This window comes from Chiloscyllium plagiosum, chromosome 6 (genome assembly GCF_004010195.1).
Source record: "Chiloscyllium plagiosum isolate BGI_BamShark_2017 chromosome 6, ASM401019v2, whole genome shotgun sequence".
Taxonomy (NCBI): domain Eukaryota; kingdom Metazoa; phylum Chordata; class Chondrichthyes; order Orectolobiformes; family Hemiscylliidae; genus Chiloscyllium; species Chiloscyllium plagiosum.
In genome coordinates, this window is record NC_057715.1 from 93,567,959 (window position 1) to 93,583,326 (window position 15,368).

The window sequence follows — 15,368 nt, forward strand, 5'->3', positions numbered from 1 at the left end:
TGACACATTTGGAGCACAACAGCTGAAACAATAAACTACGTTCAAAAATCTAATGGCCTACTATGTTCAGAAGTAGAGTCACCCCATCTGCCATTTCCCACTGTTAACAGATTCTTTTCTTAAAAATCCAAATTCTGCATCTAGATTCACAAATTCTCCGAAAACTATTTGGTTCTTCCCTGAGTCATATAAAGTTTCAAAGTTAGGGCGGCACGGTGGCTCAGTGGTTAGCACTGCTGCCTCACAGCGCCAGGGACCCGGGTTCAAATCCCGCCTTGGGCAACTGTCTGTGTGGAGTTTGCACATTCTCCCAGTGTCTGTGTGGGTTTCCTCTGGGTGCTCCAGTTTCCTCCCACAGTCCAAAGACATGCAGGTTAGGTGAATTGGCCATGCTAAATTGCCCGTAGCATCAGGTGCATTAGTCAGGGGTGAATGTAGGGGACTGGATCTGGATGGGTTGCTCGGAGGGTCGGTGTGGACTTGTTGGGCCTTCTTTAAATTTTTTCATCTGAGGCTTAAGGAGAACACTGAATCTAATCTAATCTAATTACTCTCCGGTTTACTGACTAGTATGGGCATGCCTTAGAAAGGTTAAAACACTTATCAACTTGTTGCCACTACAGTCATGTAGCATTTGTTCAAAAAAACTTGTATTTTTATTTAAAATCAGTCTTTCAGAACAGATGGTAACTCAACAGCGTGACTGGCTTGCAAAGTATGACTGTTTCTTATGTGTATTTGCAGGTGACATCAAATACACATTCCACGTGCCACTGGCTATAAGTGGAAACTTGTAAAGCACTGCCTTGACACATCAATGTAAAAGCACCTTCAAACTCCGATACTGCAGTTAAAATGCAATTGGAACTTCCAATGCCTCGAGCCTATCCAAGCGATGCAACTAAACAAGCAAAAAGTATCTGACTATATTTACAAAGACAATATAGACCTTCCAGGTAAAATTAAACTTAAAAATAGCAATTATACTGAGAGTGCCAAATTATCTAGATTTTTGCACTAAAGAAAGAAAATCGGTAATTAGCATTTCTATATCATAGAATATTTAAAGTTTTCCTTATGTTAAGAGGTGTTGGCTAAGTAGGCTCAATTCTGTATCTTGCACTCTTCAGTTTAAACAATGTGATCTAAAATAACACAAATATAATATAAATTCTTCCAGATGATAAGCTGAAGGACCCCATGGAAATTTCCAGGACTGTTTTATTTTTTAAAAAACCAGTAGAAAAGTCAACTTAATATTGTTTCTCCAATGATGGAATTATTCAGAGAGTCTGGGAACAAAAGGCAATGGGCACACACCTAACAGGAACTTCCTGCGATAAATAGAATTGAACTGCAGGATTCTTATCAGAGACAAACAGCTCTGGCAGGAAACCTTTACTAGAACTGGGGTCACTAAATATGATGTAATTCATCTGTAAAATCAAAATAGCTTGTCATTTTCAAAGGACTTGAAAAGAAATTCAAAATACAATATTATTTTGCAATGGAGCTTTTCTTGTTTTGGTTTTCACAGAATCATAGAACCTCTACAGTGTGGAAACACTGGCCCAACAAGTCCACACCAACCCACAGAAGAGTATCCCACCCATACCCATTCCCCTACCCTATAACTCGACATTTACCCAACTAATGCACCTCGCCTACACATCCCCGAACACTATGGGCAATTTAGCATGGCCAATTCATTTAACCTGTACATCTTTGGACAATGGGAGGAAATCAGAGCACACGGAGGAAACCTACACAGACACTGGGAGAAATGCAAACTCCACACGGACAGTCACCCGAGGATAGAATCAAACCCGGATCCCTGGTGCTGCGAGGTAGCAGTGCTAAACACTAAGCCACCACGTATTTCTATGAATAGTAATTGCAATTTGATCCAATATATAGTAAACTATATGTCAATTTATTTTGCTGAATACAATCTCAGTTTTAGCAATACATGGGAGCAGCACAGTGGCTCAATGGTTAGCACTGCTGCCTCACAGTAGCAGGTTAAAGCCGGGTTTGACTGTCTGTGTGGAGTTTGCACATTCTCCCAGTGTCTAAAGAGTGAGAATTATGCCTAACTCAAAGTTAAGATTTTGACTTTCCTTACAATACAAAAGAAAACTGCCATTCATTCCTCAGTAAGTCACATTTTTATTTCAGTTCTCACAAAGCTGGTCCTTTCTCAAAGTTTCTGTGCCCTTGAGATTTTTTTCAGACGGGGGTAATTGGGCTGGGTATAAAAGATTTATTGGGGTTCTTTTTGTTTACGTCTGACAGATAATGCCTCTGGTTTCAGGTCTTTTAAAAAAGGTTTAATTTAGGGGGCATGGCCAGCTCTCTAGCTGTGCATGTCAGTTCAGTTCAGTTCAGAGGTTAGTTGAGTCAGGGTCACAGTTGAAATCGGAAGTTCTCTCCCTCCTTCTGACTTTGTAACCTGTAAGCTTTTTGTGTCATTTTTACTCTTTGTGCTAAGGGGTCTGATTATTGGGATTGTTGCAAGTATTTTGGAACAGCATCATTAAGTCGGGATAGCCTGTCGGGTTCAGATAGCTAAGTTATTTGGGTCTTCTATTTTCGGTTTGTTGTCTTTCATTCCGTAAATTTGTAAATAAATTGTTTGTTTAAAATTCAGCTGTCCGACCAGCTAATTCACTCTGGGAATATTCCACTATACACTTACTGAAAAAAATAGCAAAGTTACGGTCTGGGCTACCTGCTTAAAAATGTTTTGAAGGGCCGGACCTGGGCCATAACATAGTGCAGGTTATTCTTTATTTTCAGATCTACTTGACTTTTAGAGTTCTGCTGTGGTTTGTTCCCATGATCATCAGCGACACCTAACTAGAGTTGGTAGGTAGTACACTTATAGAGTCATAGAGATGTACAGCATGGAAACAGACCCTTCGGTCCAACCCGTCCATGCCGACCAGATATCCCAACCCAATCTAGTCCCACCTGCCAGCACCCAGCCCATATCTCTCCAAACCCTTCCTATTCATATACCCATCCAGATGCCTTTTAAATGTTGCAATTGTACCAGCCTCCACCACTTCCTCTGGCAGCTCATTCCATACCCGTACCACCCTCTGTGTGAAAAAGTTGCCCCTTAGGTCTCTTTTACATCTTCCCCCTCTCACCCTAAACCTATGCCCTCTATTTCTGGACTCCCTGACCCCAGAGAAAATACTTTGCCTATTTACCCTATCCATGCCCCTCATAATTTTGTAAACCTCTATAAGATAACCCCTCAGCCTCCGACACTCCAGGGAAAACAGTCCCAGCCTGTTCATGAGGCATTCTCTCATCGGAGAAAAATAACATAGCTTTCACTCTGCAGTTTGGCAACAAGAAAGATTAATTTCAGTGCATTCTATACCAGTTCTATAGCACTAAAGCCCTGACACTTGAAAATGACTTTACCAACTTGAGCCCCAGATTCACTCATGCTGCCTCTTCAATGTTGGGAAAACCCAGTTAGATGACAGATACAGCATTTGTACCATGTTCCATAATATGGAATGGGTAATGAGCAAGCAGAAATTATTCTTCCACAAAATGATCTGTCAAATTCTCAAAGACAACCTTCATTGTACAGCAAGTATCTTTACAGAAATGCACCATGTCACTATCATGTTGTCTTAATGTCACATGGATATATGCAAGACGAGCAGATATATTCATTACCACAGCTTTGGAACAGAAATATCAGTGCCTTAATTTCACAGCGTTTAATTCTGTACTACAATGTAATATACTGGCCAAATCAGGAAAATTTGCAACAAAGTCATCTTGTTTAAACTTTATAATCCTCATAAAGCACAATACAAAGTTTAAAAAAAGTACTCATATAAATAACATTTCCTTCCTAAATACTAGACACCTATTCTGGTGTTTCAGGGTGAAACAATCTCAGGGAGATCTGTTTTGACACAGTATTCACTCTATTATTTCACAGGAAATGGATACAGTGGATTCAGACAGATGACTGGCCTTGAACATTCACAACAACTTACTTCAGAGATGTTTTTGTCGGTCTCCTTTCGTTTTTCCTCCAACTTCCTTTCAATACCCACAATTCCAACAGCCTTCACTTTTCCTGCCTGCAAAAATAGGAAATTTTTATTAATTCCACATCAAATGTGCTAAATGTTCTAGTGGAGTTTTTGTTCTCTTACGAATGCAGTTACTTCCTACTACATGTGATTGTTAAATGCTCTCAAAGGAAATGAACTTTGAAGGGAACATGGTTATTTTTATTATTAGCAGTTGAAATCGGAGTCTGGCTTTTGCATCCCTTTTTAAAGAGTGATTATCTTCCTCTCTGTTGCACACTGCTCCATGTCTGGGATGACATTGTCAACCTGGTCAACGTTCAACAACATTGCTCTTGCATCAGTACCTGTAGGTTATTTCTCGCTGCCTGAAGGGAGTGCAAAACATAGGCTCTGCTTTTTCCTTCATTGGCATAATTAAAAAATTAAAACTAATTCTGTGAGAAATTACTGAGTTGAATTATATCTAACATTTCATAGAATGGATCCACATGGCACAGAACAAGGTCGTTGGCACATTGTGTCTGTGGCCACGGATTGAATCAGCTTCCCTTCAGCTTGTTCCTCTATCGTCACAGCTATACATGTTTTTCCCCTTTTGAAATATACATCGATTTCAGGTGGCGTAAGGTAAGCCTGATATTCTGTTTCATGAGCTCATCGTAACGTTGCTAAAGTGAAATTGTGTCGACAATGGCACAAAGTTTTTACATACAATTAAGGCTGTGGAATTCACTTCCACAGTTAATGAAATGAGTTAGATTAGATTTGCAGGTAAAGGAAAAGGAGTCGAAGGGGGATCAGAACTATTTTTTAAATATTTAATTGCATTTAATGGTCTAAACTACAAAATATTCTTTTGACAGATATAATAATACAAAACCAACATTCAAGTACAAATATTTATGCATAAAATAGTTTATATATGCCAATTAATTTCAGCTGTGTATTTTCTGAAATTTTAGAATTAGTTTTCTTAGAGTTTTAAAGCATTAAGTGAACCAAGTCCAAAGAGAGAGAACAATAATTGGGCAGAGAAAGGAATGGTTAAAGTGCAGCCTTGGGAGAATCAATAACTGCTAATAAGGATCATTAGTGGCTGACAATGGGTTGATTGTGGTAGCAGCCCATGAGATGGCAACATGTCTCCTTGGAGACTCTGCAGCCTTCAGGACACAAAGTTAAAAATCACACAACACCAGGTTATAGTCCAACAGATTTAATTGGAAGCACTAGCTTTCGGAGCGCCGCTCCTTCATCATGTGGTTGTAGCGGCACCCCAAAACTTAGTGCTTCCAATTAAACCTGTAGGACTATAACCTGGTGTGTGAATTTTAACTTTGTACACCCCAATCCAACACCAGCATCTCCAAATTCAGGACTCAATATTGAGTTCAATAAGTTTAGGGACTGAGTATCTTCTCCATGTCCTTACCCCATCTCCACACACCAGGCTTTGTTATCACATGGACTTATACCACAATCAACCCTTTCAGCCACTAATTATCTCTCTGAGCTCCATTTCCACCTATCATTTACTCCCCCCACCCCAAATCCCTTTTCTAGCACATACCATGCTTTTTCAGCCTGCAGTCAGTTCTGAGGAAGGGTCAATGGACCAGAAATGTTAATTCTGCTTTCTCTCTACAGATGTTGTACATCTCCCTATGACTCCATGACTCTATGCTTCCAGACCTACTGAGCTTTCTCAGCATTTTCTGTTTTTGCTTCTGATTTCTAGCAACCAAAGCTCTTTGGTTTCTTTTTAACTGATTGAGAAGGGCAACAAAGATGATTCAATTGAAAAAGAGATTTGTTGTGAATGAAACCAAGGTGCTTCTTCAAAACAGGGTATATAAAGTTTTAACACTGCATCTGACCAAACATATGCTGGACTTGGGAAAACATTCATCCTGATGTGTAACACAAAAATGGATTACTGACCAACACAATAGGCTAATCAACCTCCCCAACACACCTTCACCATCCCAAGTTCTTTCCTTTCCAATGACCACCGCTCATTCTGACAACTATCCATTCATTATCTACTTACAAAGTGTAAACCACTAGCTAATGCAGTGAAGGAATACAAAATGGATACAGGGAGGACACCAATTTTCATGTGTTTAGGCACAGTAAACATTTTAAATGATCACAATACATTAAGGCAGGAAATCTGACATCAATACCTACTTGTGATCTACTGGGTGACTGCATTGGTTGAGATACTGAAATTCGCTCCCATCGCTTTTGAGACAATTCTTCTGATAATCGTCTATAAAACTTTAACAACAATGTTAAACATCGATCACAGTTGTTCATAACAACAGTTTTGAAAATGTGATTCTCATATCAAATAGCAATTTACAATTAGTACAATTATAATAAAATTATAGCACTTTATATTTGTAAAGTGATTAGATTAGATTCCCTACGGCCCTTCGGCCCAACAAGTCCACACCGATCCTCTGAAGAGTAACCCACCCAGACACATTCCTCAATCCTATACTTACCCCTGACTAATGCACCTAACACTATGGACAATTTAGCATGGCCAATTCACATGTCCTGCACATCTTTGGACTGTGGGAGGAAACCGGAGCACCCGGAGGAAACCTATGCCTACATGGGGAGAATGTGCAAACTCCACACAGACAGTCGCCCAAAGCGGGAATCAAACCTCGGTCCCTGGCAAGATGTTTAAATTGCAGCAGATTTGGGGGTTTGAACATGTCTTACAAATTCCTAACGATAGACACACTAGGTATCCAAAGATTGATGGTAGTAGTGGGCAATCTTACTCTAGACCACAAGTGATAACACTCATGCTGGAAATTAAGTCTGTGAATGTTGGAGTTGTTTCTCCATGACTAAACAACCGCACAGATAAACAATGACCCAGGTAAGCGCACAACCAGAAGAATCAGCATCTTCAGGATGGGATACCAGAAAGGAAAAAGAAATTGCAGAGGGTGAAGGAGTAATCATAAAAAACAAAGCTGGAGCATGCAGAGATAAATTCCAGGTTTCAATGATCATTCAACAAGATATTCTTCTTGAAATCTTTTGTAAATCATGTCTTAACTACCATCACCTGATATCAATTTGAACCTTGAATTTAATAGGATTTACATAGAGACCCAACTGCCCAAACATTCTTATGTCTAACATGTTGGTTGAGAAATAATGTTGCATTATATGTATGGGGAATGTTGGGAGTTAAAATCTATTGGCACATTGCCCTCAAGGCACCCAGAAATAAAATCAACCCTTTGCTCTTTTTTTGATCTTACCCGACTCAATTTGCTTCCTGGAGGGACAAACTCAGAATGAGTATAAAAACTGAAAGGCAAATCCAGCATCACTTCTGATGAGCAATAATTAGAAGAAAATGCTGTAAGATTTCAATGATTAAAAGGTTTAATTTCAACAGCAAAGATGAAGTGGGTTAAAATTAAAAAGTACTGCTCTCTGTAACATCATCCTTTAGCCACAACTAATGAACACTGTTCCTAATGAGTAATATATCAAATCGCTGCAAAAGTACAAGCTTTCTTAATCTACATTAAACAGATAATATGTCTGTTCCCCAGTAGCTCTGTACATTTCATGGTCTACTTTCATCTTCCTGTGACAGAGGCTCCCTGCATTTAAACAGCCTTGCCAAATACAGCAATCCGACTCTGGAGAAATAGAACATAAAAGCAGGGATGCAACGTTAAATTTATATAGAATTAAATTTATGTAGAATACATTTGGGAGTACTGAGCACAGTCTGATGTCCAAAGTACAAATAGGATGTCAGAACACCAAGGGAGAAGATTTAATATGCAGTTACCAGACCAGAGGATGCAATTATTAAACAGGTTGGGATTTCCATGAGAAGAAAATCAATTTCTTCTTTCTAATTCATGCATGGAACAAGGTCATCACTGGCAGCAGCAATGTTTATTGCACATCCCGAATTGCTTGAGAAAGTTATGATGGAGTTATGTATCTTCAATACAACAGAATTATTTGTTGCCAGTTAAAAGTCAAACACATTGCTCTGAATCTGGAGTCAAATATAGACCAAATCAGGTAATTGTGGCACATTTCCTTCTTTAAAGCTCATTAGTGGACCATATAGATAACCAGCATTTTTTTAATTCCAGATTTATTTAAACAATGTAAACTCCTCAGCTGCTGTGGTGGGATATGAACTCATATCTCTAGATTGTCAGTTCAGGCCTCTGATTTACTGGCCCAGTATGTCATTATACACTGAATACTAAGAAGAAAATGGGGTAAACATAGGGTTATGGGTGGGTTGTGCTTCGGCGGGTCGGTGTGGACTTGTTGGGCCGAAGGGCCTGTTTCCACACTGTAAGTAATCTAATCTAAAAACTGTGTTAAAGTTGTGAAGAGGTTAAGTAGAGTGGGTACAAATTGCTTCCACTTGTGGACTAGTCCAGAATTGGGGGGCATAACTACAACCTAACGACTAGAAGATCAAAATAAATAAGGAAGAATTTCTAACACATATTAGATCTCCTCCTGTCACATGGAGTACTGATGAAAATGGCACTGATGCCTTTAAGATAAAGCTGAATGCATACATGAGGGAAGAAAAAGGACAAATCCATATCCAGAACAACTGAGAGGACTAATGTAAAAAGACAGAATAAAGGGGTCAAGAGAAATTATCCTGGTTCCTTTTGGTGATAAACTAATGAATGATAGTTAATTTAAACACAGCACATATATTGGCTGAACATGTGTGGGAAAATACAATTTAATTGCTAGTTTGTTAGCAAGAGGTGAGTGAGGGGATGTGGTAGGTCAATTTTGACCTTTTAAAGTTGGTGAACAGAGAGCAGCCTGAATGGAATATAGGATATAGGAAATGAAAAATGCTCGAAGGCAGTTTCCTAGCCATCAGCCAAGCTTGACACTTTGTTCCAGGGAAATGAAGGTCATGTCAGGCAAGTTGAATGTTTGGAACCAAATGAATTGTTCAGAGATTTAAAAATATTGTTTATAAAATCACTGAGCTTAAAAGGTATATAATGGTAAACCAATAGAACACAGCAAAATGAACCAGCTGAACAACATGGGGCAAGTAAACACAGCTGAAAAATGCAAGTCAGGAAAGCAAATCAGGAAAACTTAGAGGAAAAACACATGCCAGGTACTCAGCAACTGTAAAAGATGAACAAGGGGAAGACGTTAGGAGAACAAAGCTTGGGAGTTAATTAAACGAGAACAACAGATTAATAGGAGGGAAGATTTTGTTAAAAATACCTTGAATCTGATTTCAATATACAGGTGGACTGCTAGCTAAATACACATTTACCGAATGGATTTTTCCACAAGCTAATTAAGGAAAACAGCTATTTCTAAATGATAACACCTAAAACTGGAATCAATGCAAACTCCACAAAGGATTTCGGATTTCACTCAATCTAAACTAGTCCTCAAGGCTTGCAGTTATTAACCATTTAAGCAACGAACCACCTTTGAAATTTTGAGATCTTTGCTCCATAGGGTCAGATAGACAAACTACTTTTACATATAATTTAAACACAATATTGAAAAAAGGACTCAGGGAAAATGTGCAATCACGCAGCTCAGAGATACTGCCCCTCACCACACACCTTTATAACATGACAGAGCCATTCCTTCTGTGAAAAGCACACAGCAATTTCTAACTTCCACCAGAGCTGATCTTCAACCACCGAAGAGATGGATGAGCATTATTTGTATGATGTTATTCTTTGTGGGCATTTTACTATAAACAAATAATGCAACAGGGAGTTGGAATTTGCAATGTCATGCCAATCATGTCGACCAAACTGAAACACTATCATCCTGCCTGGCCAACAATCATGGAATATATTTTTATTGGTGAAACATTCACCGATGTACTAACAAACATTTTAAAAAGCAATGTTTTAGCAACACAATTTAGCAATTAGAATGATAGTTACCTCAATCTGTCCATGTTCCTTGAAAGACAGCTTGATGTAAGAGTACTTGCTACTCTGATATGGACCAGGCTCTTTGTTGGGAGTAACTGGTTGAAGGTGAACTACTATTTTGGCACTGGAAACAAAATAAAATTAAGTAATTTCATTGGCCAAGTACAGATGGCACCATTGTAAATGCTATACACTCAACAGGTAGTCATGTTGACATCTTCACATCCAAATTTAGCCAGAACGTTAGAAAATTCAACGAGGGGGCCATAGCACAATTTATTCTGAGTGTGAGAGTCCCCCATTCCCTGTTGTCTCTTGAAAAAAGTGCTCAACAATGCTGGATATTTGACCAGAAGGGAAAAAAAGAAAATTCAGAAAGCATGCCTAGTAACAACAGTTCTGCAGGAATAATGAGAGTCGCAAGGTTTGTGAAGGTTTGTAGCTCAGGTTGAGGTTTAGGGTGTAGGTTTGCTCGCTGAGCTGTAGGTTTGATATCCAGACGTTTCATTACCTGGCTAGGTAACATCATCAGTGGCGACCTCCAAGTGAAGCGAAGCTGTTGTCTCCTGCTTTCTATTTATATCTTGAGGGGTTGATAGATGGTATCTAGATCTATGTGCTTGTTTATGGCATTTTGGTTGGAGTGCCAGGCCTCTTGGAATTCTCTGGCATGTCTTTGCTTAGCCTTCCCAGGATAGATGTGTTGTCCCAGTCGGTGGTTTTTTTCATCCATGTGTATGGCTATGAGGGAGAGGGGGTCGTGTCTTTTTGTGGCTAGCTGGTGTTCATGAATCCTGGTGGCTAACCTTCTTCCTGTTTATCCTACGTAGTGTTTGTGGCAGTCCTTGCATGGAATTTTATAGATGACGTTGGTTTTGTCCATGGGTTGTACTGAGTCTTTTATGTTTGTTAGTTTTTGTTTGAGAATGTTGGTGGGTTTGTGTGCTACTAGGATTCCGAGGGGTCTCAGTAGTCTGGCTGTCATTTCTGAAACTTCTTTGATATATGGTAAGGTGGTTAGGGTTTCTGGCTGTGTTTTGTCTGCTTGTCGTGGTTTGTTCTTGAGGAATCTGCGCACTGTGTTTTTTGAGTATCCGTTCTTCTTGAATACGTTGTATAGGTGGTTCGCCTCTGTTTTTCGAAGTTCATCTGTGCTGCAGTGTGTGGTGGCTCATTGGAATAGTGTTCTGATACAGCTTCGTGTGTGTGTGTGTGTTGGGATGGTTGCTGGTGTAGTTGAGTGTGGAGTTTGCACGTTCTCCCCGTGTCTGCATGGGTTTCCTCCGGGTGCTCCGATTTCCTCCCACAGTTGTGCAGGTCAGGTGAATTGACCATGCTAAATTGCCCGTAGTGTTAGGTAAGGGGTAAATGTAGGGATATGGGTGGGTTGCGCTTCGGCGGGTCAGTGTGGACTTGTTGGGCCGAAGGGCCTGTTTCCACACTGTAAGTAATCTAAGTAATCTATTTTGTCAGTGTTTGTCGGTTTTCTGTATACGCAGGTTTGTAATTCTCCCTTGTCCTTTCTTTCTACTGTGACGTCCAGAAATGCAAGTTTGTTGTCAGTTTCTTCCCGGTTGTATTTTCGGAGTCTGTGGTGGGCGTCATTGATTAGTTCTCAAAGCATTCTGTGGCCGTTTTATTCTGTTAAATTTCTGGCTTGAGGTGTTTTTAATCGGCAGTTTATATTGGAGACATTTTGGCAGTACCTGTTTTCTTAAACATTCATGCAGGAAGTACAGTTGTTCGCGAATGGAATCTCTCGGATGGCATTCCTTTCCCATCTTCGGGCCAGTTGTAGCGTGTTGCGCCTATAGGTTTTCACAGGCATAAAGTTCACCAAGGAGGAAGAAAACCGACAAACTCTGACAAAATACTCAATTACACCAGCAACTATCCCAACACACACACACGAAGCTGTATCAGAACACTATTCCAATGAGCCACCACACACTGCAGCACAGATGAACTTCGAAAAACAGAGGCGAACCACCTATACAACGTATTCAAGAAGAACGGATACTCAAAAAACACAGTGCGCAGATTCCTCAAGAACAAACCACGACAAGCAGACAAAACACAGCCAGAAACCCTAACCACCTTACCATATATCAAAGAAGTTTCAGAAATGGCAGCCAGACTACTGAGACCCCTCGGAATCCTAGTAGCACAAAAACCGACTAACACTCTCAAACAAAAACTAACAAACATAAAAGACCCAGTACAACCCATGGACAAAACCAACGTCATCTATAAAATTCCATGCAAGGACTGCCACAAACACTACATAGGACAAACAGGAAGAAGGTTAGTCACCAGGATACATGAACACCAGCTAGCCACAAAAAGACACGACTCCCTCTCCCTCATAGCCCTACACACAGATGAAAAACCCACCATTTCGACTGGGACAACACATCTGTCCTGGGACAGGCTAAGCAAAGACATGCCAGAGAATTCCTAGAGGCCTGGCACTCCAACCAAAACGCCATAAACAAGCACATAGATCTAGATGCCATCTATCAACCCCTCAGAAAACGAACAGGAAATGACATCACCACAAACCCCAGGAACCCCATCCTGGAGAAAGATATAAATAGAAAGCAGGAGACAACAACTTCACTTCACTTGGAGGTCGCCATTGATGATGTTACCTAGCCAGGCAATGAAACATCTGGATATCAAACCTACAGCTCAGCGAGCAAACCTACACCCTAATAATGAGAGTGTTTGCAGAATGGTTACAGCACACGCGATAGCCATTTGGCCCATTGAGCCAGTACAATAATTCTGCAGGAGGAAATTAACAATTTGCACTCTCTGGCCTTTTTGTCTAGAGGAAAATTCATAGACTATCATTCAATTTCTTTTTTTTCCCCTCGAGTTCTGCTATTTGTCCACTCTCCCCAGTATGGTTCAGATTTAACATTAAAAGGAATATGCCATACAATAAACATACTAACTATTAATAAATAGGGAGATAGAAAGGACTTAAATTGTAGAACTGATAAGTTGTAGTATTGTCCAGGTGACAACAAAAAGAAATTACAAGTAGTGCAAAGACCACAGTTATGAGTTAAATAATGTTAAAATGCAACAAGAATTAGTGAGTTTTGAGAAGATTTGTAGCTCAGGTTGAGGTTCTGGATGTAGCTCAGCAAGCAAGCCTATATCCATGCAAGAAGAATATTTCAACAATCTGTGGAACTGCAAGATTAAAAAAAAAAGCAATTTCTAACTTCTCTCAGAGCTGATCTTCAACCACCAAAGAGATGGATAAGCATTATTTGTATGATGTTATTCTTTGTGGGAATTTTACTATAAACAAATAATGTAACAGGGAGTTAGAATTTGCAATGTCATGCCAATCATGTCGACCAAACTGAAACACTATCATCCTGCCTGGTCAACAATCATGGAATATATTTTTATTGGTGAAACATTCACTGACGCACTCAAACCACAAGTCATAGAAGCAAAGAGGTTTACAGTACAAGACCATTCAACCAATTTTATCTGAGCTGAGTCTTGGTTAAATGAATAACTTATAATAATAAAGCACATTCAGAATAATAAATGCCCACTGGAGATTACAAAATAAAATTGGACATTGAAGCAAGAACAAGGTAATCAAAGCTTTGTCAAGAGGTGAGCTTTAAGGAGGGTCCTAAAGGAGAAAAGAAGTTGAAAAATTATGGAGAAAATCTAGGTTTAATGTGTCAGCAGCTGAAGGCACCAAAGTGTGGGACAATGGAAATCTTGAGGGCACAAGAAGTCAGAATGAGTGGGCTGCAAAAGTCTTGGTGGATTGTTAGCTGGAAGAGGTTACAGTGATAGGGAATGGCAAGTCATGTAGGGTATTCGAATACAAAGATAAGAACTTTAAAATCGCAATACTGCTGGTCCAAGAGCCAAGGCAAGTCAGCATGAACAAGTGATGATGGATGTATGAGACTCGATGAAAGTGAAGATGTGGTCAGCAGAGTTCTAGATGAGTGTAAAGCTAAATCCTAAAGCGGCTAAAGGTGGAAGCGAGACAGCTTGTCAAGGGTGCACTGGAAGATTAATGCAAGAGTAGATGAGGTTTCAGTAGCTAATGACCTGAAGCAGAGGCAAATTTGGTGATTATATCAAGGTGGAAGTAAGTGGTCTTAGTGATGATGTGGATATAGGGCAGGAATATAAATAATTGTGTGGTAGTACTGAACTTAAAACATTGCTAAAAGGAGACAAAAAAAATTATGTTTTTATCTTGTACTCATCAGAACTAGGACACAAGAAATAGACTTGCAAACAAAGTCACCATTTTATAGAGCATTATGCATCATGCAAACAATGCTCATGGCAACAAGAGGGTGCTGATTGGTTGCGCCATCATTGGCATGGAGTTACAGCAAAACCAGCAAACTGTTAATTTTTGTTCTCAGGTCAAGCAGGTAAATTCTGATTGCTCAGGGTGTTACTATGGGGAATGCAGCAGAGAATTGACTATCCCCTTAATCTTCTTTTTAAATGAAAAAAGTGCAATGCATGTTAAAACTATTTTTGTTCTTACAAAGCAGGGTTCTGTGTAAATACATAAGTAGCATCTACCAACCTTGGGACATATGGCCTAAAAACGTGGCATCACACTGGCACAGAAACCTATCACATTACAACCATTGAAGGTGCAATTCTTCTGGAAATCAACAAATGTTAGCAAGGTCTGGTCTCTGAGAGGATCCTCTGGCAATGCCATGTATTTGGACACTCATGGAGTCAATGCTCGCTGTATACTGCTAAAACTCATGAGAGGGCCTATGTCCACTACTTTTGGCCCTGAACAGTTCCCAGACTATGTCAGATTACTCTGGAAGTGGAAGGTGACTCTCAAATTTGAACTTCAGGGTAAACTATGCAATAAACCCAAGAGATCATCAGCTGCAGTGTAATGCATTTGTGCATGCTAGAAGCTACAGATATAAATACACAGGACTCCGTTTTTTTTTTGCTTATTCAATCACGGATTGTGGGCATCACTGGCTAGGCATTGCTGTGGATCTGGAGTCACATGTAGGCTATACCAGGTTTGGATGACAGATTTCCTTTCCTGAAAGGACATTAGTGGACCATACGGGTTTTTCCAACAATCTACAATGGTGTCGTGATCATCATTAGACTCTTAATTCCAGATTTTTTTATTGAATTCAAATGCTACCATCTGCTGTGGTGGGGTTTGAACCCAAGTCCTGAAACCATTACCTGGATCTCTGGATTAATAGTATAGCGATAATACCATTAAGCCATTGCCTCCCCTTTTACATAGGCACAAAGGTGGCATTGACACAGCCAATCCCCTGCA

General features: G+C 39.8%; 1 protein-coding gene across 1 annotated transcript in view; it reads right to left on the minus strand.

Annotated features, from left to right (window-relative positions):
- vps36 (vacuolar protein sorting 36 homolog) overlaps positions 1-15,368 on the minus strand; it is a 72,349-nt gene that overhangs the window by 43,039 nt on the left and 13,942 nt on the right. The window contains exons 4-6 of the mRNA XM_043692140.1: positions 10,040-10,154; positions 6,264-6,353; positions 4,032-4,118 (exon numbers count right to left, since the gene is read on the minus strand). Coding sequence (XP_043548075.1) covers positions 4,032-4,118; positions 6,264-6,353; positions 10,040-10,154 — 292 coding nt within the window. The remainder of the gene's footprint in view (positions 1-4,031; positions 4,119-6,263; positions 6,354-10,039; positions 10,155-15,368) is intronic.